This window comes from Sinocyclocheilus grahami, unplaced genomic scaffold, assembly GCF_001515645.1.
Source record: "Sinocyclocheilus grahami isolate Dianchi unplaced genomic scaffold, SAMN03320097.WGS_v1.1 scaffold141.1, whole genome shotgun sequence".
Lineage (NCBI taxonomy): Eukaryota > Metazoa > Chordata > Actinopteri > Cypriniformes > Cyprinidae > Sinocyclocheilus > Sinocyclocheilus grahami.
The window spans coordinates 1,292,118-1,318,384 of record NW_015505320.1 but is presented as its reverse complement, the minus strand read 5'-3'; the positions used below and the strand labels follow the sequence as shown (position 1 = coordinate 1,318,384).

Genomic DNA, 26,267 nt, shown 5'->3' with positions numbered 1-26,267 from the left:
TGCTTCAGGCAAGAGTAAAGCCTTCAAATATTAGGCTATTTGTAAAATTCCATGGCAAAATCCATTTGGCACACGGTTTTAATCTGGAAATAAGCAGCGCTCCGTTTAATTAAAAGAGTTCGTTGCCGTGGTTATCGCTACTCAATTCATGATGAATGATCCTGTTGAATCAAAAGCAAGCTGCTTATTACATAAACGACTCATCCCCTTAAAACTAATTAAACGTTCTCAAAGTTATTGGAGCAAATTCGAGCTCGTCAGCGAGCGCATCGTCTCTTTCGCCAGCATCACGTCTGCCCATAGTCTGATCTCATTCTGAAGTCTCGCGAAGGTCGCACGAGAAAGAGAAGCTGCGCTTCAGGCAATCGCCATTTTGGATCTATCCCCGCGTTGTTGCTACAATGCAAGCAGCCTTGTTTTGAGCCAACATGACGTCAGTTTCTCCATAGTCCTGTATGAGTTTCATCTTCCCTCCCATCCCGTCTCCTAACGATGGCGTCCGGCGGTGCAGGTAGCAGGGTCTCCTGCGGGAGAGATTTGAGTTGTGTTCCCGAAGTGGCGGATACCCTCGATGCGGTCGCCAAATTAGGGTAAGCAAAGAGAGCTTTCGGCGCAGTAAACAGTCAAATTATATCAGCGTTGTGGCTAAATGAAGTGAAGTGTGCTCAGTTTGAAGCTGGCTCGGCTAGGTCGCTGCACGTGATGCACATGAGCATTTGCTAGCTGTTAGCGGCTTCTTCAGATTTGCTTTTAACTCACACACGAGTCTGCACACCAGCTTTGGGCAATAACATACAGCTTTCTTTTGAAACCTTTAAAACACATGCAGAATAGGTGTTTATAATTTTTACTGGTTCGTTTTAGTTTTTAATGGATGCTTTTGAATGGATTCATTCAGTCTTATTGATGAAAAATGTTCGTTTTCCAGCACAAAAATGGTTACAGAAGTATTACATCTGTTCAGTTATTATTCAAAGTGGAGGTGATTTAGACATGCATGCATTATAATTATTCTGACCTCATTGACAGATGGGATTGTGAGCCTGATGGGAAAGGCTGATCATTTGACAATTGAATAATCTAACGTTAATCTGAATCATAGTATTATAAATTATTTATCACTGTGATTACACACTTTTGTAATGCCATACAAGCTTGGTGTTTCTGAAATATGTACTGATGAACTTTATTGATTCCTAAGCAGATATCAATAAAGTCTAAGACAAAATTGGAAGACCCTTCCCTTTTGATGACATTGACGAATTTTGGCATTTATTTTAAACGTGTATAACAACTAATATCTGTTTTCTTTATATGCTCTGTTGGTCTAAATCCATATCATTCTGTCCAATAGCTTTGATTTCCTGTGCATGCCGCTGTTCCACCCGCGGTTCCGACGGGAGTATGAACTGGACCCTGCTAAGTCCCGACCCGGAGCCCAAACACGCTCTGACCTGCTGTTATGTGGCAGAGGTGAGATATAAGAAACTCTGAGCATATTAATATTCACTCATCCAATACTGCAAATTGAGAAAAAGAGGTTTTCAAGCTCTTAAAGTAATCATGTCATTAGAAAATTTTCTTGATCTATTTTAGTGATACATCAGTGTACTATGAAAAAATATTCTAACTGTAAGAACTCAAAAACATCCTACCTAGTCCAAAAAGACCTTTTGTTGAAGCAAAACATCTGCATCTTTCTGATGTCAGATAGAAACAAAACTACTAATACATGGCGGCCCTACGTTTGGACAGCCGTAATGGCTATTTGGTATTCAGAAACTTGAGAGTGCGCTTTTTTTTTCTTTTTTCTTTTTTTTAATTTAGAGGAAATTATGTAGATAATATTGATCCTGAGAAAAGAAGAATTAATGATACCAGTAAAATGTTGTAAATTCACATTTCACATTCTAAGACAGACTTAAAAGCAGTCTTTTAAATTTTAAGGGTCAGAAAGAGAGTGGAAAGTGGTTATGAAACCTAAATCACGACTATTTTTGCCACAAAAACCTTAACTAGCTTTTAAACGATCCTCAGGGGACAAAATAAAATGATTAAAGATTGTATGATAAGACCCTCTGATGGCAGTTCCTTATTAAATTCCTTTTTTCTTTCTTTTTTTAAAGATTGGATAGCTAACTTGTTCTCCATTTTCTTTATCCATGATACTCTGTGCAATTACATTTACGGAATTACATACACTTAAATGTTGCGATTGTATCTTTGTAATAATAAGATGTCCATTCTTATTAGATTGGAACACACTTATCGTGGGAAAGCTGTCACCCTGGATTGAGACAGACTCAGAGCTGACCACAGAACGCAGGAATTCCGAAGAAGTATGTTCATAATGTCTTATTTTATATATATATATATACACTATATTTTTGAGGTCCTTTTTTTCTCTTCTAAATATATTCCTTGTCTAATCTGATATTATTAATTTGCTGTAACTTATTGTTGTTTCACAAATAATGCATACCCATGTGCACAATATCTTGACCCTTTTGGGTTTTTGATAAGGGCTTCTTCAAACAGCAGTGTCATTGTAGCTGTCTCGGATGCAAACGAGGGCCATTTATAGGAGATCTGCCCAACAAAGAGGAAGCCGAGCAGATTTGTTGTTTATTTTGATGTGATCACTCCTTCTAATGTGTTTTGTGCCCTTGCTGCAGGCGCTGGTACAGGAGCTCAATTTCTGTGCTTATCTGGGGCTGCCAGCTTTCATGATCCCCCTAAGGGGTCCACACTGTGCCAACCTGGCTCGAATCCTGCTTAACCACATCCACACAGGACACCACTCTTGCATGGTAATGGAAATCTGTAGCATAGATTGAAAACAAATATGCTCAGAACACACCATTATTTGTTTATGTATACACCCTGGGCCTATCATTCACATAATCTTCGTTCCTGCTGCTTCCATTTCTTTTCTTTCTTTTTTTTCGCTGATGGAATTTTAATTAGTGGTGTGAGTAGACTGTTTATCATTTTAATTTGCTGTCCAACTATAATTTAAAATAATACTGTATGCATTATCCTTAAAGATGACATGATCTGATCCTTTTGCAATATTTATTAGGCTGTCATTTTAACGCATTAATGTGCTTAATTATATTTCAAAATAACTTCACAACTATTTTCAACATTGATAGTAAGTAATGTTTTTGAGCAGCAAATCAGCATATTAGAATGATTTCAGAAGGATTGTGTGACACTGAAAACTCAGCTTTGCTGTCACAAAAAAAAAAAAAAAAAAATATATATATATATATATATATAAAATAATTTAATTTATAATTATATTTCAAAATATTACTGTATTTTGGATTAAATAAATGCACCCTTTGTGAGAGATTTCTTTCAAAATCATTGCAAAAATCTTACTGAACCCAAACCTTTAAGTGGTAGTGTACTCTATCATGCTGGCTTATTAGAAAGTAAGTTATTAAAAGCATTTGTACAAAATACAAAGACACAATCTCTGTTCCAATAAGGGCACAGTTTAAACTCAATTATAATGCAAAGCCACGTGTAATGGATCAGTGTGCAAGCAGAAACAAATCCATTTGTTTTTTCTCAGTTGACTGCTCTTTTATTGGTTGTAATGCTGCTTTCTTTGTTGATTAGGAATTAATTAGTTCAATGTTGGTTTGTTTTTAATTACATAGTTTTGGATACGCGTTCCACTGATAGCTCCCGAGGACACGCGTGAAGATCTCATCGAGAACGAGTCATCTAAACAAATGGATGATGGCAGCAATGATGAGAAGACCTGGGCATGGTGAGAGAGCTGAAACAAAGCCATTTGTTCAATTAAATAAAGATATTAAATATCTAATTAAAACATCCCATTAAGGATAAATGTGAGTGTTTTTTTTTCTCTCCTAGTCCATATTTGGGTCTGCTGTGTGATTAAATCACTCAACTGCATGGAGAATAAAGCAATCTTTGGCCTCTGTTCATTTAATTTCCTTTTTTCTCTTCAGGTGGCACTCATTCAGAACACTCTGTGACTATAACAAGAGGATTTGCCTTGGTAAGAGCAAAAAAACTCAAAAGTGAAGTGCTTCTAAATTGCCTATTAAAAATTAAGTGGTGAATACTAACAGTTTTCTGGGGGGGTTTTTCTTCTTTGTGAAGCTATTGAAATCGAAGAAGACCTACCATCTGACACGTTAATCGACAAGTGGCTTGGAGAGCCAATCAAAGCAGCCATTCTCCCTACCAGCATTTTTCTAACCAATAAAAAAGGCTTTCCGGTCCTTTCAAAAGCCCACCAGCGAGTCATCTTTCACCTCTTCAAGGTAAATGTTACCAATATTATGTCACATTCATTCTATTCAGGAAGGTTATCTAACATTCTAGGGTCTCCTTAGCTGGAGGCTCAGTTTATTTTCACAGGGGCAAACCGCCACAGTGAGAAAGACTTGCGTTCGTACCTGCAGTATTTGGAGTACCTCAACCAAAACCGTCCAGCGCCTAATGCCTATGAGCTCTTCGCCAAAGGCTATGAAGATTACCTTCAGTCACCACTGCAGGTCTGACTGTCAAAGGATAAACATTTTGCCTAGTGAGTTTTTCAGCACATTGTTTATTATTTTGGTTTCAATTATGCTAATGGAATGCCTAATTGTTTTATCAGCCTTTAATGGACAATTTGGAATCACAGACGTATGAAGTTTTCGAAAAGGATCCCATCAAATATTCTCAGTACCAACAGGTGAGATTAAAATAATTTGGTAATGGAAAGCAGAATCTATCATCATTTGGTCACCAGTTATTTATTCACATTAGTGGTGTTTGTTGCATAATTATGCAGTAGCTCATATTAAATGATAAAATGGGCAAAAGGGGGGAACTGTTTTGAACAGTAAGATTTTTAATATTTTAATGCTCTACAAACCTGCATTTATTTGTTCCAAAGTACAACAAAAACAGTACAATTTTGAAATATTTTTACTATTTAAAATAACTGTTTTCTATTTGAATATAGAAAATGCTGAAAATTTAGCTTTGAACACAGGAATAAATTACCATTTTAAATATATTCAAATAGAAAGCAGTTATTTTACATAGTAAAAATATTTCACAGTATTACTGCTTTTGCTGTACTTTGGATCAAATAAATGCTGGCTTGGTGAGCAGTAGAGACTTCTTTAAAAAAAACATAAAACTTTTTTATTTTTTACAGTTTCCACAAAAAAAATAATAACCGACACAACCTTGATAATAAGAAATATTTCTTTAGCACCACATCATTGAAGACTGGATTTCAGTATTCATCTTTGCTATCACATAAATAAATTACATTTTAAAATATAAAAGAGTTCTTTACATTGTAATAATATTTCACAATATTGCAGTTTTAGCTGTTATTTTTATCAAATAAGTGCATCTTACTGACTCCTAACTGGTGAACGGTAGAGTAGCAACACCCATCACTGTAGTGAAGGAAAGGCACCACTTGAGGAAAAAAAAAAAGTTGTGATTTGTCTTTCCCAACAGGCTGTATATAGATGTCTACTAGACAGAGTTCCTGAAGAACAGATGGAAACCACTGTGCAGTAAGTGACTTCACATACTTCCAGGTGTCCCATTGTCAGTTCTTAATGAACTAGAAATTTCAGAGATATGCTGTTTGCTTGGCAGACAATGTCAACACTGAGATTTCTTTTCAGGGTTTTGATGGTACTAGGTGCAGGTCGTGGTCCACTGGTAAATGCCTCACTTCGTGCTGCAAAACAGGCTAAGAGGAAACTGCGTGTGTATGCCATCGAGAAGAACCCAAATGCTGTTGTCACGTAAGTAACGTAAAGTTTTTTCCCCTCATTTTTTCCCCTTCTCTTGATAATACAGTACTGTAATTGATGATTTGTAATGTATCTTGTGCTCATCAAAATACAGTAAAAATTGTGTGAAGTATTTTTACAATTTAAAAATATATTTGAAAAAGTCATTTATTAATGTGATGGAAGTGCTATATTTTCAGTAGCCATTGCTCCAGTCTTCAGTGTCACATGATCCTTAAGAAACCATTCTAATATGCTGATTTGTTTCACAAGAAACATTTCATATTATCTTCTTTAAAAAAAATTTACATTGGAAACTGTTGTGCTTATTTATTCAGGATTCATTGATGAATGAATAGAATAGCAGTAGAAACAACAGCATTTATTTGAAATAGAAAAAATATATATTTTTATTAATATTTTAATAATTTCTTTAAACTTTTAAAGAGTATATGAATATATATTTTTTTGTTTGTTTTAAACTGTTTACTTTCAGATGACTTCTTTTAAAACATTTTAAACTCCATTAAACTTTTTACAAAAGTAAATGTGATGCTTTAAAGGTGCTTTAAAGGAAAAGTGTGTAATTTGTTTTCAGATGTGTTCATTTGATTTCAAGTGTAATAATTTATGTAAATCAGCAGTCCTTTGGTGTTCCCCTGTCTTTCTCAGGCTGGAGAACTGGAAATTTGAGGAGTGGGGTGATCAGGTGACTGTTGTATCATGTGACATGAGGGAATGGACTGCTCCAGAGAAAGCAGATATCATTGTGAGCGAGCTTTTAGGGTCATTCGGAGACAATGAGCTTTCACCCGAGTGCCTTGATGGAGCACAGCACTTCCTCAAAGGTTTGATATGAAATCATCTTTGTCTTAAAATTCTATGATTTTTGATTTGCCCTGTTTTACATCTTTTGATCCACTCATGGATGTTTGTTTTCTCTTAGATGATGGCATAAGCATTCCCTGCTCTTACACGTCTTTCCTGGCTCCACTGTCGTCCTCTAAACTATATAATGAAGTGCGTGGGTGTCGGGAGAGAGACAAAGACCCCGAGTGCCATTTTGAGACACCATATGTTGTCAGACTACACAACTTCCACCAACTTGCAGACCCCAAACCCTGCTTCACCTTCGTACATCCCACCACAGGTGCAGGATCATGCAGAGACAGACAAACAGATGCAATAAGACCATATGTAGTCCAAAAATCGTTCCTTTAATTTTTTTTGTAACTCTTTCTATGAAGCCATTAACTCTTGATCTTTACCCTGTGCAGATATGAATAATAACCGGTATCAATGTCTACGGTTCTTCATTGGATGTAATTCAGTGCTTCACGGCTTTGCTGGATATTTTGAGGCCACACTCTACAAAGATGTCACACTCAGTAAGTCGTTTTGTAGTAGCAGTGTAGTGGCACACAGCGTCAGTTTAAAGGCTTGCATTGTTCATGAATTTCTGGGTTACCACATTGAGTGTATTCTGTAATAATGACCACAAATTGGCATGGTTATCAGGAGAGGGCAATTAAAAATAATTGATATAATAAGGAAACCGATTTAATTTCTATCCAAATAGAATCAAATGCATCAAACTAGATACAGAGTGTTATTGCGTCAAATTTACTGGACAAAAGTGCATTTTGTGTCTGTTGCTTTAGTGACAAATAAATATCTCTTTCTTCGTGCTTGCAGGTATAAAACCTGAAACACACTCTCCTGGGATGTTCTCCTGGTTCCCCATTCTATTCCCTTTGAAAGTAAGTTCAGTTCTTTTTTGTACCCCTCTTTCCATTAAACGCATTTTATTGGACTGTCCCGCTTTTAATGCAAGTATACAAGCTCACTTATGGATTTGTTTAATAATATTGATTAAGAAGAAAACGTTTTATAATTTTTAGCATATGTAAATGTAAAACTCCTTGTGTAATTTTAAATGTTTTATCTTTGTTTTGGTTTGTTTTTTATTGTAATTGTATTTCTGTACCTCTTGTATTTTTGTATTCTTGTATTAACTATTGTATCTGCTTTTGCCGTGAAGATGCCTCAGATGCTGGCATGGAATTCAAATCCGTACTACTACTATATTTTTGTACTGAAACACAAGCATACACTATATTTTGTTCAACAAGGTCGAATTAATCAAAAGTGACATAATTTTACATTGCTACAAAAACATCTGTTTCAAATAAATGCTGTTCTTTAAACTTTCTATTAATTGTAGAATCCTAAAAAAATTATCTTGGTTTCCACCAAAATATTAAGCGGAACAGCTGCTTTTCAACACTGATAATAATTAGCAATGTTTCTTGAGCAGCAAATCAACATATTAGAATGATATCTGAAGACTGACACTGAAGACTAATTTAAATTTATTTCAGTCATGGAAAACCTGAATTTTCAATAGCCATTTCTCTAATGTATAAATGGAAAACTGTTGTTTTAAATTGTTTTAACCATTTTACTGTTGTTCTGTATTTTTGATCAAATAAATATAACTCTGATGACCTTACGATATTTATTAAAAAAACAAAAATGTATTGTTTATAATAGTAGCTCCTCCACCTGATGTTTTTTTTTTAAATTGAAGTATACATACAACTAAAATTTACTTGTGCATTTTTTTTAAATGTTCAGCCCGTCCCATTGCATTCTGGGAATCCCTTCTCATTGAGTGCTAGTGTGTTTCGTTATAGCTGTCAGCTTATCTTTATATTTGACTTTTTTTATCTCAGTATATGACTGTTATCCATCACTCAATGCACGCACTTTCTTGTAATACCATTTGGTGTGAACTTCTGCCATGGACATAAATACAGTTAGCACTTTCAGTTTGAAAGGAGCCAGCTAAGCACTGTCAGAGCGTGGCAGTTTATCGACTCCACAGTTAATGCGCTGAAGTGTACAGCCACATTGGGAGTGTAATCCTAACACCTTTTTTCCCCTCTCTCTCTCTCTCTCTCTTTCTCTCCCCATGCAGCAGCCGATCCCGCTGTCCTGTGGCAATAACGTGAGCGTGAGGTTCTGGAGGTGTAACAATGGAAAGAAGGTCTGGTATGAATGGGCTGTGACTGAGCCTATATGCTCCGCCATTCACAACCCTTCTGGGCGCTCTTACACCATCGGCCTGTAGCAAGCTGACATCTGCTGAGACATGGGGTTACACTGACTTTTGTTTTGTCTTGTTGTTTTTTTTTTTATAAACAATCTGGTTTTCAATTAAGCGGCAGGTTTAAATATCTTGTTTCAAGGGTTCAATTACACTCAAGGAGATTGTTCACCATGACAGCTATGTATCTTTGGCCATTTCTGTAATGTTCATGAGGATGGAAATTAAAACAGCACTTACGAGGTATCCTTTAAAGCAGTGCGCGATGTCCTGGTGCTCTTTATTAGTTCAAACTCTTCTGATATTTCAAAAATATATTAATAGCACAAAAGCTGTTATTTTTTTGAATACTATTGTTTCTAGAACTGATTAAGTGAGTCCAACAGTCTATTTTGCCACTCTACATAATACATCAGCGTTATTTCCCAATTGTCCACCAGTGCCCTGCAAAGCCCCGTTGTGAGAATAATCATAGTATGATGTCCCCAGTCAGGCCATGTTAGAAAACATATCCCATACTTTTATACAGTTTTTTTTTTCCTGATTAAAAAAATGTATTGTCATATAACATGAATAAAAAAAGGTACAAAATTGTTATCTTCCTCTCTGATAAATTTTATAAAACGTCCCAAGACAAACTCACTCCATTTCATAAATCTATGTCGCAATATACAGGTAATGATGACCATGACATTTAAAAAAAAATATATATATACATATTGATATTGTATTATTATTACGCATAAATAATCCAGTGGCCAAAAGAAAGAAAAAAAAGAACAATTTGAATTAGATTTTTTTTTTGCACAATTTCATTTTTTTCAATTTGAGTTATTGTAGATCATGATCATGACATACTAAAATCAAAATTAGATGTTAAACAGTCAGAATTATGGCATGAAAATCGAAAATTGGCTTTTTATTATGACCGTTGACTTTTCGATGTCCTCATAATTTTTAATTTTTGTCATAATTATTTATAGTTGACACTTCATAATAGGTGGCAGTATTGCCATACATAAAATTTACATAAACATCTAATTGTTTTAGGCAAAGAACAGTCACATTAGCTATTGAATGTATTTAAGAGAGAAGTAATCTGTAGCTAAACAATTATAGGCAGGGAAACCATCAGCGCTGATTTCGTTTTCTTTGTTTACTCATGAACACTCATTAACAGAGTGCAGCGTTAACGTGTTTGCCAAGACATCTAAACCTATTTGTTAGCATCATGCAGGGAATATTCACAAATATCCATTTAAGCACCATTGATTGTGATCCTTGTCTTCTTGGTGAGAAACTTTGGAAGACACTAGAGAAGGCACTTGCTTTGTCTAATTGAATTATGAATGTAATTTGTGTCTGTGACTTCTCTTAATTTTATTCAGTTATTCTTTAACACTAATTTCTTTGGAGTTAAATTGTACAAGTCATTGCATCATTGTTTAGGTTATTGTTAAAAATGTGCCAGTCTGAGGTGGTGGGCTTCCTCAGCTGAGTTTTGGTTTCTTCTACTTCGAGCTACTTAGAACATCTTAGGGAGTTTCTTCACTGGCACTGATGCCTTTGGCAACTCACCGGGGTGCATGTAAGACATTATTGTGTGTAAATCAGCTTTGGAATAGTATGCATTGTGAAAAGCACTATACAAATAAATTTAAATTTAGCTTTAGGGAAAAGCTTATTGATTTGCATGGCTGGCTGAGCTGAAGCTTTGTTCTTTGGCCAGAGAGCTCATTTTTGTCATGTGGCCCCTAGCAAACCCAATTCTGGCCCTTTGAAGTGCTGAAAAAATTTGTTACAGCCCCATTATGCATGTATATGTCTGTCAGTCTATATTTACAAATCAATGTTTAGATCATAATTTATCACAGCCTTCCAAGTATTATATAAAAAAAGCTTTTAGCCTATATGGTGGCCCATTTCTGCCACATGAGAAAAAAACCATGCATTGGTAAAGCATAATTATGACGTACCAAGTCATTGACATAGAAAGTCATAATTATGACAAAAAGTTAAAATTGAGAAGTGTTAATAGCTATGTTTCCATCCACCTATTTTTACGTGCATTTTGGAATATCGCATAAAAAAACCGCTGGATAGAAATGCCAAGATGCACATAAATTCTAAGAATGTGCATAAAACACTTATGCATACAATTAAAGTAGGATACACTTTTTTTTTTATGCGATAAGAAAAAACGCGAATAAAATACGATGGAAACACATTTACTAAATAAATTCCACCATGCGCATCAAACAAAGTCATGTGACTTTGCATGATGGGACGGGATAACTTGACTAACCAGTTGAGCGATCTCTTTGCACAGCATCTGAAATGTTGTTTTGGTTGTTCTGAAATGCCTGAGCAAAGTCTGTCATCAAAGTATTTCTAAATAATTGTCTTAAACGACTGCGTTCCCAAACAGCAGGCATCCATCTTCGAAAGTAATAACAGCATTTATTGCTTTTCGTCTGCTTGCTCTGAAGTGGCTTCTCCTATTTTCTTAGTGATATTTAGTGCCAGTTTATCAGGAAATTATGATTTTGTTCTCTTTGACTCGTTGGATGGGAACTGTGCATTATTCGCAAATGTTTTAGGCAATATTCCAGTTTTGCCCACAAGTTAAAATCGAATCTTTGGATGCAAACATAGCTGATAAAAAAGTTGAAATTGAGAAATTTATTTTAATAAATAAATAATCATATTTATGAGATAATGTCAAGTATGGCAAAAAGTAAAAATGGTCATAATATACATTTTATGACACTTTTTGCCTTATGACTCAGAATCTCAATTTTGACATCTCTTTTTGTCATAATTTTGGCATGTCAAATTTTCACATCATAATTTTGACTTATGTCATAATGACTTTTATGAACAATAATTATTAATGCAATAGTTTTTAGGTGGCGGAAATGGGGTTCCATATTATGAACAAAAATTCATTATTTCATCATTCATAAAATATATTTTTCTAAATTATTTTTATGTAATATTTTGCTGCTGTTTTTTAAAAAAGTTTTCCTCACCCTAACAGGTTTTGATTTTGTAATGTCTTGATTTTAATATCAGTAAGTGTGGGTTAAGAGGACAAACATTCAAATGGCATAATTTTGTTTGCCTGATTATGACCCAGATTTATTTATTTATTTTGACCTTAAGTTGAGATTTGGTGCTGCAAGACTATTGTGATTCCATTGCTAAATACAAAATCTCTTTGTAGTTGCATAATATTGCCTCTGTTGCATTCATCTATTAAACTAGACCAAACCAGAACACTGTGGGCGGGTTTATCAGATTATCACATTAAGTTTGGGGCAGGAGGATAAAGTTACGGAGACTCTCAACATTAAGCACAGAGTTGCTGCTGTCTGTGTGAAAATGAGCAGCAGTGGCACCCGACGCAGGGCTGCATCAGTGCCAGACACAGACACCGACGACGGAGAACCAGCAGTGACCTTGAAGAAAGAGATCGGACTCCTCAGTGCATGTGGCATTATTGTGGGTAAGTCTGTGTTTTATGCATTACGTTTCCTCTTTATATTCTCCTTGCACTTTATATGGTATAAAAATACATGCAGTAAATAAAAGTAGGCCTATAGTTTGTATCCCCTGAATTCATAAAATTATATATTTATGCATATCCATGATATTTTGAAGAACTGACCATTCAGTGAAACTGAAAAGAGTCCAATATTGTTTTCATTGCAAGGACCAAAAAACACTAATACATTTTTTTAAATATCCTTTTTCCATCACCATACTATGCATAGGATATATGCATAAAGTACATAATTTAATTACATTTTTTTTAATATTATATCTATATGATATAAATGAGAAATAAAGCATGTGAACAGTAACTCCATCCAGAACAAACACCGCGTGGAGCTGAAGCACAGGTAGGGCCCTAGTAAGGATTATAAACAGTGAAGAGATTTCTCAGTAGGAGTCTGGTGTTAGGTAGCAAGTTTAAACCTAAACTGGGTCACTACTCGGCATGTAATTTAGACTTGAATGCGAGAAGCTCACCAGCATGTCTGTGCCAGTTACCTCACTGCTGGGTTAATGCGTGTTATCTGAGATTTAAGCTGTCAGTAGGTGTTTGGGTTACAGCAGGTCGGGTCACTATCTACCCGTCTTGTCCATTAACAGGTTCTGTTGTTTTGGTTTTGATGTGTGTGTGTGTGAGAGAGAGAGAGAGAGAGAGAGGGAGATCATTTGTGGAATTACTTGGTTTTAAAGCCTCAGGTTTTACACTCAAAAATAGGATGTTGGTTAAGGATCTCTGTTGTCAAAAAACTTGTACGTTGGGGTTTTTGAATGTGTCATAAATTGGATAATTGTTCATATCTCTTGACATGTCTGTTCCTGTTAAAAACAGAGATACTTAAAACATTGACAACAACTGTTTTTCAAACCTCTGATTAATATTTAATATTCAGATTGATAACCTAAGAATTACCTTGTATGTAAGCCCTGAAACACATGTACAGGTGCATCTCAATAAATTAGAATGTCACGGAAAATTTCATTTATTTCAGTAATTCAACTCAAATTGTGAAACTCGTGTATTAAATAAATGCAATGCACACAGACTGAAGTAGTTTAAGTCTTTGGTTCTTTTAATTGTGATGATTTTGGCTCACATTTAACAAAAACCCACCAATTCACTATCTCAACAAATTAGAATATGGTGACATGCCAATCAGCTAATCAACTCAAAACACCTGCAAAGGCCTTCAAAATGGTCTCTCATTTTGTGTCACTAGGCTACACAATCATGGGGAAGATTGCTGATCTGACAGTTGTCCAGAAGACAATCATTGACACCCTTCACAAGGAGGGTAAGCCACAAACATTCATTGCCAAAGAAGCTGGCTGTTCACAGAGTGCTGTATCCAAGCATGTTAACAGAAAGTTAAGTGGAAGAAAAAGATGCTCAACCAACCGAGAGAACTGAGATTGATTAGCTGATTGGCATGTCACCATATTCTCATTTGTTGAGATAGTGAATTGGTGGGTTTTTGTTAAATGTTAGCCAAAATCATCACAATTAAAAGAACCAAAGACTTAAACTACTTCAGTCTGTGTGCATTGAATTTATTTAATACACAAGTTTCACAATTTGAGTTGAATTACTGAAATAAATGAACTTTTCCACGACATTCTAATTTATTGAGATGCACCTGTGTATATATACTGTATAAATTACCCTCACAACTGCTTTTCCCCCTGCATTTATTTACATATAGTACTTTACGGATGTTTGTTTGTTTTTGTTAAATTGTTTCATATTTTTTTCTTTATCTTTTTTCATTTGGCAAGGACAATAAATGAATATGGAGATAAAGGAATTGGTTTCTTATTTTGTGCAGAAATAATGGAGGAAAGGGACTCGGGAAGATACTTAAGTAAAAAAAAAAAATCACCTAGTGGTTCAAGGCTGCTGTAGTACAAGTGGCAAAACAGCTTATTTCATTCTCCCCTTGTCTTTTTTCCAAATCTCTTGAGAATTCCATCTCTAAACAAAGGAACTTTTCACTGCTCAACAGGTGTTAACAATGAGCATTCTTAATATTTTACCAGACTGGTTGAAACCAACTCTCAAGGTCACAATGCACTGAAAAAAATCTTGTATAAGGGAAGAACACGGTCTGAGGCATGTGCAAAGAACACAGAGACAACGAATTTTATAATATATACACTACTGTTCAAAGGTTTGGAGTCAGTACAAGTTATGTTGCTGAAAGAAGTCTCTTATGGTTTTTTAGACATTATTAGAATTTCAAATATCTGTTCCCCCCAGTTCCCGAGTTCGAGTCCCGGCTCGTGGACCCCCTCCCCTCCCACTACACTTCCTGTCAACTAACTGTCCTATTAAAATAAAGGCAAAATGCCAAAAATGTAAAAAAAAAAAAAATAAATCAAAACCACACTGGCATTAGAGAGTTGGCCTAACAGCTTCCACTTATCTGGGAAGGCTTTCTTTTAAATACTGAAACATGGCAGTGGGGATTTACTTTCTTTCAGACACAAGCTACATTCAAGTCCTGTTAACTCCTCTTGCCTGTTTGTTGTCATTTCCCCAGGTAACATTATTGGGTCTGGGATCTTTGTAAGTCCAAAGGGTGTTTTGGAAAATTGCAGCTCAGTGGGTCTGGCTCTCATAGTGTGGACTCTCACTGGCGTCATCACTGCCATCAGTGCTCTGTGCTATGCTGAACTGGGAGTCACAATCCCAAAGTCAGGTGGAGACTATTCCTATGTTAAGGACATCTTTGGAGGGCTAGCTGGGTAAGACTGACTCATTTATTTAGTTGAAATGTAATGCGTGTGAGGTCTTACAGGTCTTGTCTTTTGAATAGGTTTCTAAGGCTGTGGATTGCAGTGTTGGTGATCTATCCAACTAACCAGGCTGTGATTGCCCTCACATTTGCCAATTACGCATTGCAGCCTCTCTTCCCTTCCTGCTTCCCTCCAGAGAGAGCGCTGGGTCTGCTCGCCGCCGTCTGCCTGTGTAAGTAAATGCTGATAATTAAAACATGCTTTGGGGCTACATTACATTGTCCATGACACAACGTTTTATCCAAGATCATCCTGCATCTGGTGCTGGGCAGTAACTGTAGAAACATGTAATCTGGATTACATAATTAGATTCCAAAAATTAAGTACTTGTCATTAGATTATATTACATTGTAAAATACTCGTAATCACTACAGCTACCATTTACTGGTTACATGATTATTGAAATTATAATTTATTCATAATGTGTTGATTCTCCCTAATTGTTCTTTTTCATCTCCTAACAAATGGAATATATTTTCGTTCTCTTTGTATTTTTATATCAATATCGTACAAGCTTTTAAATGAGTTAGGTCCAAATCTAAAAGTAATCACAATGGTAAGTAATCAGCCCCAGATGCCAGATCCTGTCAAAAATATATATTTTTTTACTGGTAAAACAGCAACTAATCAGCAATGTTGTCCAATACCCAAAACCTGTTAACAGCAAGTCTTGTCTGGTACCCAAAACCAGTGTTTGGTCTGGTACCCAAAACTTTATTAACAGCCTTCTATCAGCTGAGTTGACTGAGAAAAGCCAGTGAAGAGCAGAAGCAGGAGACAAAATAATGATGATTTTTAAATAAAATGAGCATAGTTGATTGAATAATCTTAGTTGCGTATGTTTCAATGCTCAGACTTCATCTGACGAACACAAATCCAACAAGTAGTGTTATGTCAAACTGCTTCACAACAACATCCCATAAACCTTGAATTTCCATAAACATTTCCTTCTTATCTCTTACTCATTAAGACAAATAACCCTGGAAAACAATGAAAACAACAACAATGGAGAATTTTTTTTTTATATATATATATCATTAGTGAGCCTTGGCTTGACCGCAGGTAGCACTTTGAATCAGAAAAGTGGCTTTTTATCACCTCTTTTTGTTCAGGAACAGGTTCTACATATATTAATACATAATTGTGGTTAATGAGCTTAATGATGTCAGCTGGACTTATAATGGGAAGGTTTCCAAAGAACTTGTTCATACAGGTCTGGATCATGCAGTGTTTTCTTGCAAGAGCTTTTTCCAAAGCCGTGGAACAATGTTGTCTGGCAACTTTAATCATTGTTGAAGCTTAAACCTATTGGCAGTTCTTGCTTTGTTTTCGTTCTTTAATCTAAAGCTGTTATTTTCATGTTTCATGTTGCAGTAACAGTATTGATGAAGTATTTTCAAACAGCAGCTTTTGTCTGAATTTTAAGTTGGACAGTATATACATACAGTATAACATTTGACTGACTTCATTCTTCGTTCAGTGTAACTTCTGGTTACTGCCATCAATATGAATTTGAATGTTTATAATTTGTTCTTTTCCTTGAAGTGCTGTTAACTTGGATAAACTGCTTCAGTGTCCGCTGGGCGACTCGTGTACAGGATGTGTTCACCACAGGCAAACTCCTCGCCCTCTGCCTCATCATCATCATGGGCGTTGTGCAGATCTGCAAGGGTAATTTATAACAGTACAGTCCATAGTGCATCTATATCTATATTTACCATTACCATACTATAATATCATTAACATCACTCATAAACATATTGTGGATTGCATATGCATTATCAGCATAAAAGTGTGAAGATGTGCTGATTTAAATAACGATGTTTCATGGAGAGTGAAATAGGTGCAATTTTTCTAAGAGCTCATGAAGGCTGTGATGAATTAAAAGTTCAAAAGAACAGCATTTATTTAAAATAGATATCTTATGTAATATTATATGTCTTTACTGCATCCTTGCTGAATAAAAGTATTAAAACACATTTGAATAGAAGCATATATATCTATATAAATAGATAGATAGATAGAGTTTTACTTTAAAGTACAATATAAATCACCATGTTTTAATAATATTTTGTCATGCTTTAAAGTAAGCTTATTTTGAAGGGTTTACTAACATGCTAAAGCACGTTAAGTACTTGATTATAATTTTAAGTTTGTCATATTAAATTTAAAGATAATACATTTGAAATGTGCTAAATTGCAACGTCTTCAATATAAATGTTTAATTACTTTAAGTAAATTATATCCATAAGTATTCATTTAAAAGTATACTACAGTGTATAGCTAGCTAGCTCGATAGGGTCGTCGTGATTTTGCCAGGTAAGACATGTTCCTGGATCAACATTTTTTGATAGATAGATAGATAGATAGATATGCTCTTTGTTCACAAAAGTCCTTATAAAATTGTTTTTTTTTTTTTTACTACTGCCATAAAGATATTGACAAAAATACAGTATTGTTCACAAAAGTCCTTATAAAATTTTTTTTTTTTTTTTTACTACTGCCATAAAGATATTGACAAAAATACAGTTCAAGAAAACAATGAAATCTGTGTTTGGCTTGTTTAACTCATTCAGTATTAGATCTGAACATAAAGGGCTTGAATATAAGAGGGCAGGCATTAAGCTAAGAGTATTACATAAGCATACTTTTCATATTTTACCCATTTTTGCACTATAAACAAAAGAGTATAAATCCATTAAGCACAGACAAGCTCACAAATGAATTCGACTGTCATGCTGGCCCATTTGTAGTCTGCTGCTTTCATGTGTTTAATATCCCAAGGACAAAAAAGGAACGTTGAATGTCTTCTTTAAAATGTCTTCATAAAAGCATCAAAAAAGAACTATTGATTTTGACAATGGAAACTTGTACATTGGTTAAATAACAGTGCTTTTTAATGCATAATATGCTTTCCTGCAGTAAATGTGACGAAAATAAATAAATTAAATTGATTATGCAGTAGTTAAAGGTGCAATAGGAGATCTTGGAAAATGCTAACTTTAGCCTGATAGCACTAAAAGCGAACGTCCCACCCTCCCTGCAATCGCCGTCCAAAGCCACTCCCCTGAACGCATATACGCTGACAGACCAAAATTCCAGAGACAACATTACAATAGGCTACATCAGCTGTTCCCAATTCCAGTCCTCGCGCCCTCCTGCTCTGCATATTTCATATGTATCTCTTATCACGTGCAACGTTTGTTCTATTCCGTCCGTAAGTGCCCTGGGAAGTGTACATCACCGGATATTCCGCCATGATTCCAGTTCGAAGCGAGTGTATATGTTCCATACAAAGGGCATTAAAGTGTGCGAGACGTGAATTTATTATTTACAGAGATATATTGTCACACTTCTCTAGTAAGTTTCGTCTGTGTGTGAAGACACTGCGCAGCACAAATCCGTGAATTAATGTTCCGAAGTGAAGTAAATTTCAACGGATTTCCCCTGCTTCCCTTGCGCGAGGACTGGAATTGGGAACCGCTGGGCTACATCATGTGTCATTCACCGGTGAGAAAGCTTTATAGTACAGTTAGTAAAAGTATTACAATACCAGGAACGAAGATCGGGTTGTTGATGTTTGTTTGCCATTCTCGCTCTGTCTGCACAGCGTGCGTGAACGCGCTGATGACGTATCCTGTCTGCACGTACAGGGTGCGCAGAGGTATGCAAATTCACATGTTGACAGGCAGGTATGAAAGCCAATTAAAACGCTCGGACCGAGCGTTTTGATTGGACGAACATTTCTTGGTCCTATGCCTTCCACAGAATATATAAATACATTTAGACCACTTAACATAATGATTGCTATCGGGATGTGAAGAGACTTTCAATCAGCATAACAAAAAATGTTTCTGAAGACAATCATCTATTGCACCTTTAATAAAACTTTTTCCATTCATTTAGATACTCTCTGCGTATTAATTCAGGCATAACGCATAAAATGCTTCCCTGTCTTTTGTCTCCAGGTCATTTTTATTGGTTGGAGCCAGAACATGCATTTCATCCTCTCCAGCCCTATGACATGGGCCGCATTGCACTGGCTTTCCTTCAGGGCTCCTTCGCTTATGCAGGCTGGAACTTTCTTAATTATGTAACAGAAGAGCTCATTGACCCCTACAGGTACACTGCCATTTGTCAGGGAAAATGTACAGTGAAAGACAGTCATTATCACAAAATAAAAAATAAAATCCAACTTTGTCATTATGAGAAATAATTCCAGATATTTCTCTGAGATTATTTTACGCAATAATTGTCTTGCTAAATACATAAAATGTGAATAATAATAATAACATGCATTTAGTACTGGTATCTTTATATAAGAATTTTATGTAAGGATTTTAACACATTAAATACACAATATTAATTGCAGAAATTAACAGATTATTTTCCCCAAGCCTAAAACAACTATAAATACAATACTGTCATGTATAATGTACACCATTACCACATACACAAAAAATGTTTTTGATCTGTTTACTTGGTTCTATTGAAATTATATTGTAATGTCTCAGTTTTTCTCCTAGACAGCATTGAAACTGATTGGAAAGTATTTTCCATTCAGATTATTCTCTTGAGGAAAAATTCTCACATATGAGTAAACTCACGTATGTCCTCTAGAGTTTCAGGAGAGATTTCAAAAGTATATCAAACTGTTCAGGTCTATCAAGATACCAAAAATTAAAAGTCAGAGATTCCTACATAAATACTTCTCATCAAATTCTTCCAAAATGAAAGTTATTATGCCGTCCATATTCACTTTTATTGAATATGAGGCATTTGTATCTCTTTTTATTTCTCCTGAGGCATTTTATGAGAAACATCTGAGACAAAAAAGTAAATGGCAAACATTTTGTTTTTCTGAGAATATTCAGAAGTTATTAGATCATTTATGTATACCGATCAGTTACAGTGGGGAAAAAAAGTATTTAGTCAGCCACCAATTGTGCAAGTTCTCCCACTTAAAAAGATGAGAGAGGCCTGTAATTTTCATCATAGGTATACCTCAACTATGAGAGACAAAATGAGGAAAAAAAATCCAGAAAATCACATTGTAGGATTTTTAAAGAATTAATTGGTAAATTCCTCGGTAAAATAAGTATTTGGTCACCTACAAACAAGCAAGATTTCTGGCTCTCACAGACCTGTAACTTCTTATTTAAGAGGCTCCTCTGTCCTCCACTGGTTACCTGTATTAATGGCATCTGTTTGAACTTGTTATCAGTATAAAAGACACCTGTCCACAACCTCAAACAGTCACACTCCAAACTCCACCATGGCCAAGACCAAAGAGCTGTCAAAGGACACCAGAAACAAAATTGTAGACCTGCACCAGGCTGGGAAGACTGAATCTGCAATAGGTAAACAGCTTGGTGTGAAGAAATCAACTGTGGGAGCAATTATTAGAAAATGGAAGACATACAAGACCACTGATAATCTCCCTCGATCTGGGGCTCCACGCAAGATCTCACCCCGTGGGGTCAAAATGATCACAAGAACTGTGAGCAAAAATCCCAGAACCACACGGGGGGACCTAGTGAATGACCTGCCCATGTATCGTGAGATTTTGTGTGAAAACCTCCTTCCATCAGCAGGGGCATTGAAGATGAAATGTGGCTGGGTCTTTCAGCATGACAATGATCCCAAACACACCGCCCGGGCAACGAAGTAGTGGCTTCGTAAGAAGCATTTCAAGGTCCTGGAGTGGCCTAGCCAGTCTCCAGATCTCAACCCCATAGAAAATCTTTGGAGGGAGTTGAAAATCCATGTTGCCCAGCGACAGCCCCAAAACATTACTGCTCTAGAGGAGATCTGCATGGAGGAATGGGCCAAAATACCAGCAACAGTGTGTGAAAACCTTGTGAAGACTTACAGAAAACGTTTGACCTCTGTCATTGCCAACAAAGGGTATATAACAAAGTATTGAGATGAAATTTTGTTATTGACCAAATACTTATTTTCCACCATAATTTGCAAATAAATTCTTTAAAAATCCTACAATGTGATTTTCTGGATTTTTCCCCCTCCTTTTGTCTCTCATAGTTGAGGTATACCTATGATGAAAATTACAGGCCTCTCTCATCTTTTTAAGTGGGAGAACTTGCACAATTGGTGGCTGACTAAATACTTTTTTTCCCCACTGTATGTATAACTATTGGGGTGTCATAAATACTATAAATGTTAGCATTTTAAATACCAAAGTATTCCTGCTCTGGGCAGTACGTGTTTGCCAGAGACTTACAATCAAGATTCAACGGTTTTAACTCTCTCTTTACAGGAACCTGCCTCGTGCAATTTTCATCTCAATCCCTCTGGTCACTTTTGTCTATGTATTTGCGAATATTGCATATGTTACAGCTATGAGCCCTCAGGAGCTGATGGCCTCCAATGCTGTTGCTGTGGTGAGTTGCTCTGCTCAAATTAAGATGCTTATTGAGTTCTTCCTTCATCAGGAAATGAAGCAGCCTATTAATCAGTAGATCGGTCTGACCCATCTGACGTTTTTGCTGAATGTCTGCTTACCTCTATAAACTTTGCCTTCTTTTTCTCTTTAATCTCCATCAGACATTTGGTGAAAAGCTGCTTGGGGTGATGTCATGGATCATGCCCATCTCTGTGGCTCTGTCCACCTTCGGAGGGGTTAATGGGTCCCTTTTCACATCATCCAGGTCAGTCTTGATGCCATGTTATTGCACAATTACTCATTCAGTTTGCATTGTATTTTAATGTCAATGGATAGCTTGATTGACAGTTGTTCGTCTCAGGTTATTCTTTGCAGGTGCGAGAGAAGGACATCTTCCCCGTCTGTTGGCAATGATTCATGTGAACCGCTGTACACCCATCCCAGCTTTGCTTTTCACTGTGAGCACTTTGTTTTGTTCCTTAAAGGAATAGTTCACCCAAAAATGAAAATGTACTCACCCTCAGGCCATCCAGATGTAGATGAGTTTGTTTCTTCATTGGAACTGATTTGGAGAAATCTAACATTGCATCACTTGCTCAATGGATCCTCTGAAGAGAATGGGTGTCATCAGAATGAGAGTCCAAACAGCTGAACAAGTAATCCACATGACTCTAGTTCATCATTTACCATCTTGTGAAGCAAAAAGCTGTGTCTGTAATAAATTCATTATTAAGACATTTTTAGCTTTAGCTAAAATATGAGCTCTATCCAAAATATTGTTTCTCCAGTAAAGAAGTAATCTTGTCTGAATCAGGAGAGAAATATGCACAGATCAAGCACTGTTTATGAACAAAAACAGTTCTAAACAAATATGTCGGTGGATTTTGATGTGAGAGGACAACAGGGGATGATTTTTTTCCCACTGAAGGAAGCGTTATTATGGATCATGGACTGGTGTTTTAGCTGAAGTCGACAGTTTAGTTAAAATGCCTTCATGATTTGTTTCTCACTGATGAAATGCTAAATTTCTCCAAATCTGTTCCGATGAAGAAATAAACTCATCTACACCTTGGATGGCCTGAGGGTGAGTAAATTTGTACTCAAATTATCCTTTTTTAGTGAACTATTCCTTTAAATAATCTAAAAATCTTTGTTTTTGTAAATTATATACAATGTATTGGTAGGAGCTTATATTCAAATCAACTCCTGGTTTATTTGATAGTGTATATCAACTCTGCTGATGTTGTGCACCAGTGACATATACACCCTTATCAACTATGTTGGCTTCATCAACTACCTGTTTTATGGGGTCACTGTTGCCGGGCAGATTGTGCTTCGTGTCAAAGAACCAGACTTACATCGACCAATCAAGGTAAGGCTGAATCCTAATGACTTTATTGTGTAGTTTTGACAGCATTAAACCTCAAGAGCTGTCAGAACTCAGCATTTGCTGTGAACCGTAATGATGTATAATTATAGATTACTTTTTTGGGTGGGGGAGGGGGTACTGTACATTTGTAGTACTTTACAAAATCAACAGGTTTCACTCCACAGGTGAGCTTGGCGTGGCCAGTAATTTTCCTGATTTTCTGGGCATTCCTGCTGATCTTCTCTCTGTACTCGGAGCCTGTGGTGTGTTGCATTGGTCTGGCCATTATGTTGTCAGGTGTTCCTGTGTATTTATTTGGCGTCTATTGGGAAAACAAGCCCAAGAGCTTCAACTCCTTTGTTGGTATGGTATTATCTTAAATCTCAATTAATATTGATGGATGAAAATGATTTACAAATGTCAGCTATATTTGCATAAGACTAAACAGATTGTGAATGAGACAGAGGCTACTAAAGACACTCCATCTGCTGTTGTCTGTCTACATAGCTAAACTGACACACTTGGGACAGAAGTTGTTCATGGTGGTATATCCCGCTGAAGGCAGTGAAGACGGGAATGAAGACAAAGACGAATCTGGATAGGATTACAAGAAGTACATTTACTGAGTCATTCATGGATATTCATTCATCAGCTAAACTTAAGCAATATGAATTTGGTAGGTTATGAAAATGCAAAACAAACATGCGTGTGGAGGATAATGTAATAGCTAAAAAAAGTATTTTTCATTTGAAAGACTGGCCTTAAACATTCTAGATGCAATACTGCCACCAATTGGCAAGATTATTAGATGCAATATAAATATTGTTGCTGTGACTGTTACGGATCATTTTTTTATTTTTATATTGAGCATACTATTGTACTCTCTTCATCAGTCTCTGGTGTTTGTATTCACTACATTTTATACTCTATTGTAAGAAGATTGAATAATATTGGAGATAATGTTTTGCATTTTTGTGTGTGCAAGTGTTTCATTTGTATTCGCTTTTCAGACTTCAGACTTGAAAATAAATAATGACCCAAAACACAAACAACAGAAAGAAAGAAAGAAAGATGTCTGTGTGTTATTTACCAGCATGGAATCTTGCCAGCATGGAAATGTCTGTAATTTAGGAGTAAATGGGAACAATGGCTTGCTGTGTTATATAACCCACATCCTACACCCTGCTTTCATGTTGGACAAGGACAACAAAACACGTCCAGAATTATGTTAAATTTTTGGCCTTGTTATCTATAGTAGTGAAGGTAAGGTAAACTACTCTATAATCATTGGAGAACTTGTTCTTCATTTTAAACTGACTCATTTCAGCACACAGGCCTTTATCAAGGTAAAGGTAATATGTTTAAATAAGTCAATTTAATTAAACTAAAGCAAAGTTCAAAATTTAAAGGGGTCCTATTATGCTCTTTTACAAAGTCAATTTAGTTTTGGGGGTGTACTAGAACATGCTCTCATTTTTCACATAATTTACATTATTAAAATACCTTTCTCCCCATCCTGGCACAAACGGCTCGATTAGTTCGGGCTTTGATGAAGGTCCGCCTTCCGAAAAACAAAATGTGATGTGATTGGTTAGCTGTCCCAGTGCGTTGTGATTGGCGAACAGCTTCGACGATGTTTCGGTACTGCCACGCCCCCTTGCTCCGTCTTTCAACAAAAGCTTTTGGTGAATCCGGCACTTCTCACTCGTGTTGTGGAAGCTGTCCTTAGTAAAATGCGCAGCACACAATAGCAAATTGGGGTTATAATGCTCAGGAACAGAGTTAAAAAGTAAATTGCAACCACTGTTTCCTGACATCATTCGCTTTCGGAAGTGAAAAAAAACTGCATTTCAGGCGGTCTTACACCGGACGAGAAGCACAGCGTCGCGCCACGGCTTTAAAATTCGAACACATTATTTTCTATGAGTGTAGGCACACCGGCGGCGCCCAGCTACATTGTGTTATATTTGTAAGAATTGTTCTAGACCAGCAGTTCTCAATCACAGTCCTCGCGTACCCCCGCTCTGCATGTTTTGTTTTACTCTGCAGCAGCACTTCTTCTTCGTCGTCTCGTCTGATGCACTCACTCAACCAAGCGTTGTAACCACGACCTCGCCCCTCCCCACCCCCCAACCATTCGAATTTCTGTAGGCGGGAATTCTTTGTAATGAAATTCTAATGAGCCGCTTTGTGACATCACAAAGCCCGGAAACCAAACGCTGTAGTCCAAACGAGCCGTTTGCTGTAGTTCTTGGAAATTGATTTTTTTTTTAAACTAAATATCTCCCTTTGGAGTGGACTTTGAGATTCGTAACTTTCTAGATCTTTTTTTATGCCCAAACATACACACTACACACTGACTAAAATTAAAAAGTGAAAAAGCATAATAGGACCCCTTTAAGTAAACTCTGTGGTAGTTAGAATTGACCAGAATGTGTGACATCTACCCGTTAAAATACAATATATAATACATTATACAATGTGCTGTTGTTCTACAGATCCCAGGGTGTTTAAAACAGTATGACTTTATTCCACTACAGTCGTGTCCATTCTTTGGAAAACAAATGGGTTCTTCCCCCAGTGCACAGTATTGTTGTCTGTCTAAGAAACCTCAGAGTTGGCAGAGTTCAGCTCCTGAACAAACCATGGATAAATGAATGTCCCTAGAAAATAAAAAATATCTCTGTTATGACATTTGTAGCCTATATTTATTCCTTTATTTTCATTTTAAAAGTTCTTATTTAAAAAAATAACATACAGTTTTTAAAAACATACAGTCCCCTATAGTTTCACTAGTGGTTCATTAAACAATTTTTCTTACTACTTTTTACTTCTTAGTACTTTTTCTTTTCTAGTAGCCACTATTTCATTGACAAGTAACTATTACTCTATTGGCAGTGACATTTCTTTTTCAATTCTAAGTTGGTCTGTGCTTCAGATTTCACTTCCTAAAATATCCAATTCCAGTTTACCAAACCTATTTATGATAAGATCTCATTTGTGCCAGTTGCTTGAACCTAATGAATAGTTATACTACCTTACCTTAGTACGATTTTTATTTAATTTTATTTATGTGGATAAAAAAAAATATATATATTTATTTATATTTATTATAAATAATACACTTTATTTATTATGTGGATCGCCAGATCGGCTTTCACCGTGGACAAAGCGGAGTCCAGCCCTGGGTCGTCACATGTGGTTGCCGCAAGCCCGCCAGACGCTCCTTCGTCGAATCCGCCG

General features: G+C 36.2%; 2 protein-coding genes across 2 annotated transcripts; both read left to right on the top strand.

Moving 5' to 3' along the window:
* The first annotated feature begins 258 nt into the window (after positions 1–258).
* LOC107591393 (protein arginine N-methyltransferase 5-like) lies at positions 259–8,983 on the top strand. Its single transcript, XM_016280558.1, has 16 exons — positions 259–590; positions 1,355–1,473; positions 2,254–2,339; positions 2,676–2,810; positions 3,672–3,784; positions 3,990–4,039; positions 4,144–4,307; positions 4,380–4,541; positions 4,646–4,723; positions 5,509–5,567; positions 5,682–5,804; positions 6,465–6,640; positions 6,739–6,942; positions 7,070–7,180; positions 7,488–7,552; positions 8,773–8,983. Exons 1-16 carry the CDS (start codon positions 493–495, stop codon positions 8,923–8,925), a joined length of 1,896 nt encoding a protein of 631 aa, XP_016136044.1. The 5' UTR covers positions 259–492; the 3' UTR covers positions 8,926–8,983.
* A 3,250-nt stretch (positions 8,984–12,233) lies between these two features.
* Positions 12,234–24,211, top strand: slc7a8b (solute carrier family 7 member 8b). Its single transcript, XM_016280557.1, has 11 exons — positions 12,234–12,409; positions 14,997–15,201; positions 15,273–15,424; positions 16,798–16,923; positions 19,221–19,374; positions 21,530–21,653; positions 21,817–21,920; positions 22,017–22,113; positions 22,878–23,027; positions 23,210–23,387; positions 23,532–24,211. Exons 1-11 carry the CDS (start codon positions 12,286–12,288, stop codon positions 23,624–23,626), a joined length of 1,509 nt encoding a protein of 502 aa, XP_016136043.1. The 5' UTR covers positions 12,234–12,285; the 3' UTR covers positions 23,627–24,211.
* Positions 24,212–26,267: the final 2,056 nt, after the last annotated feature.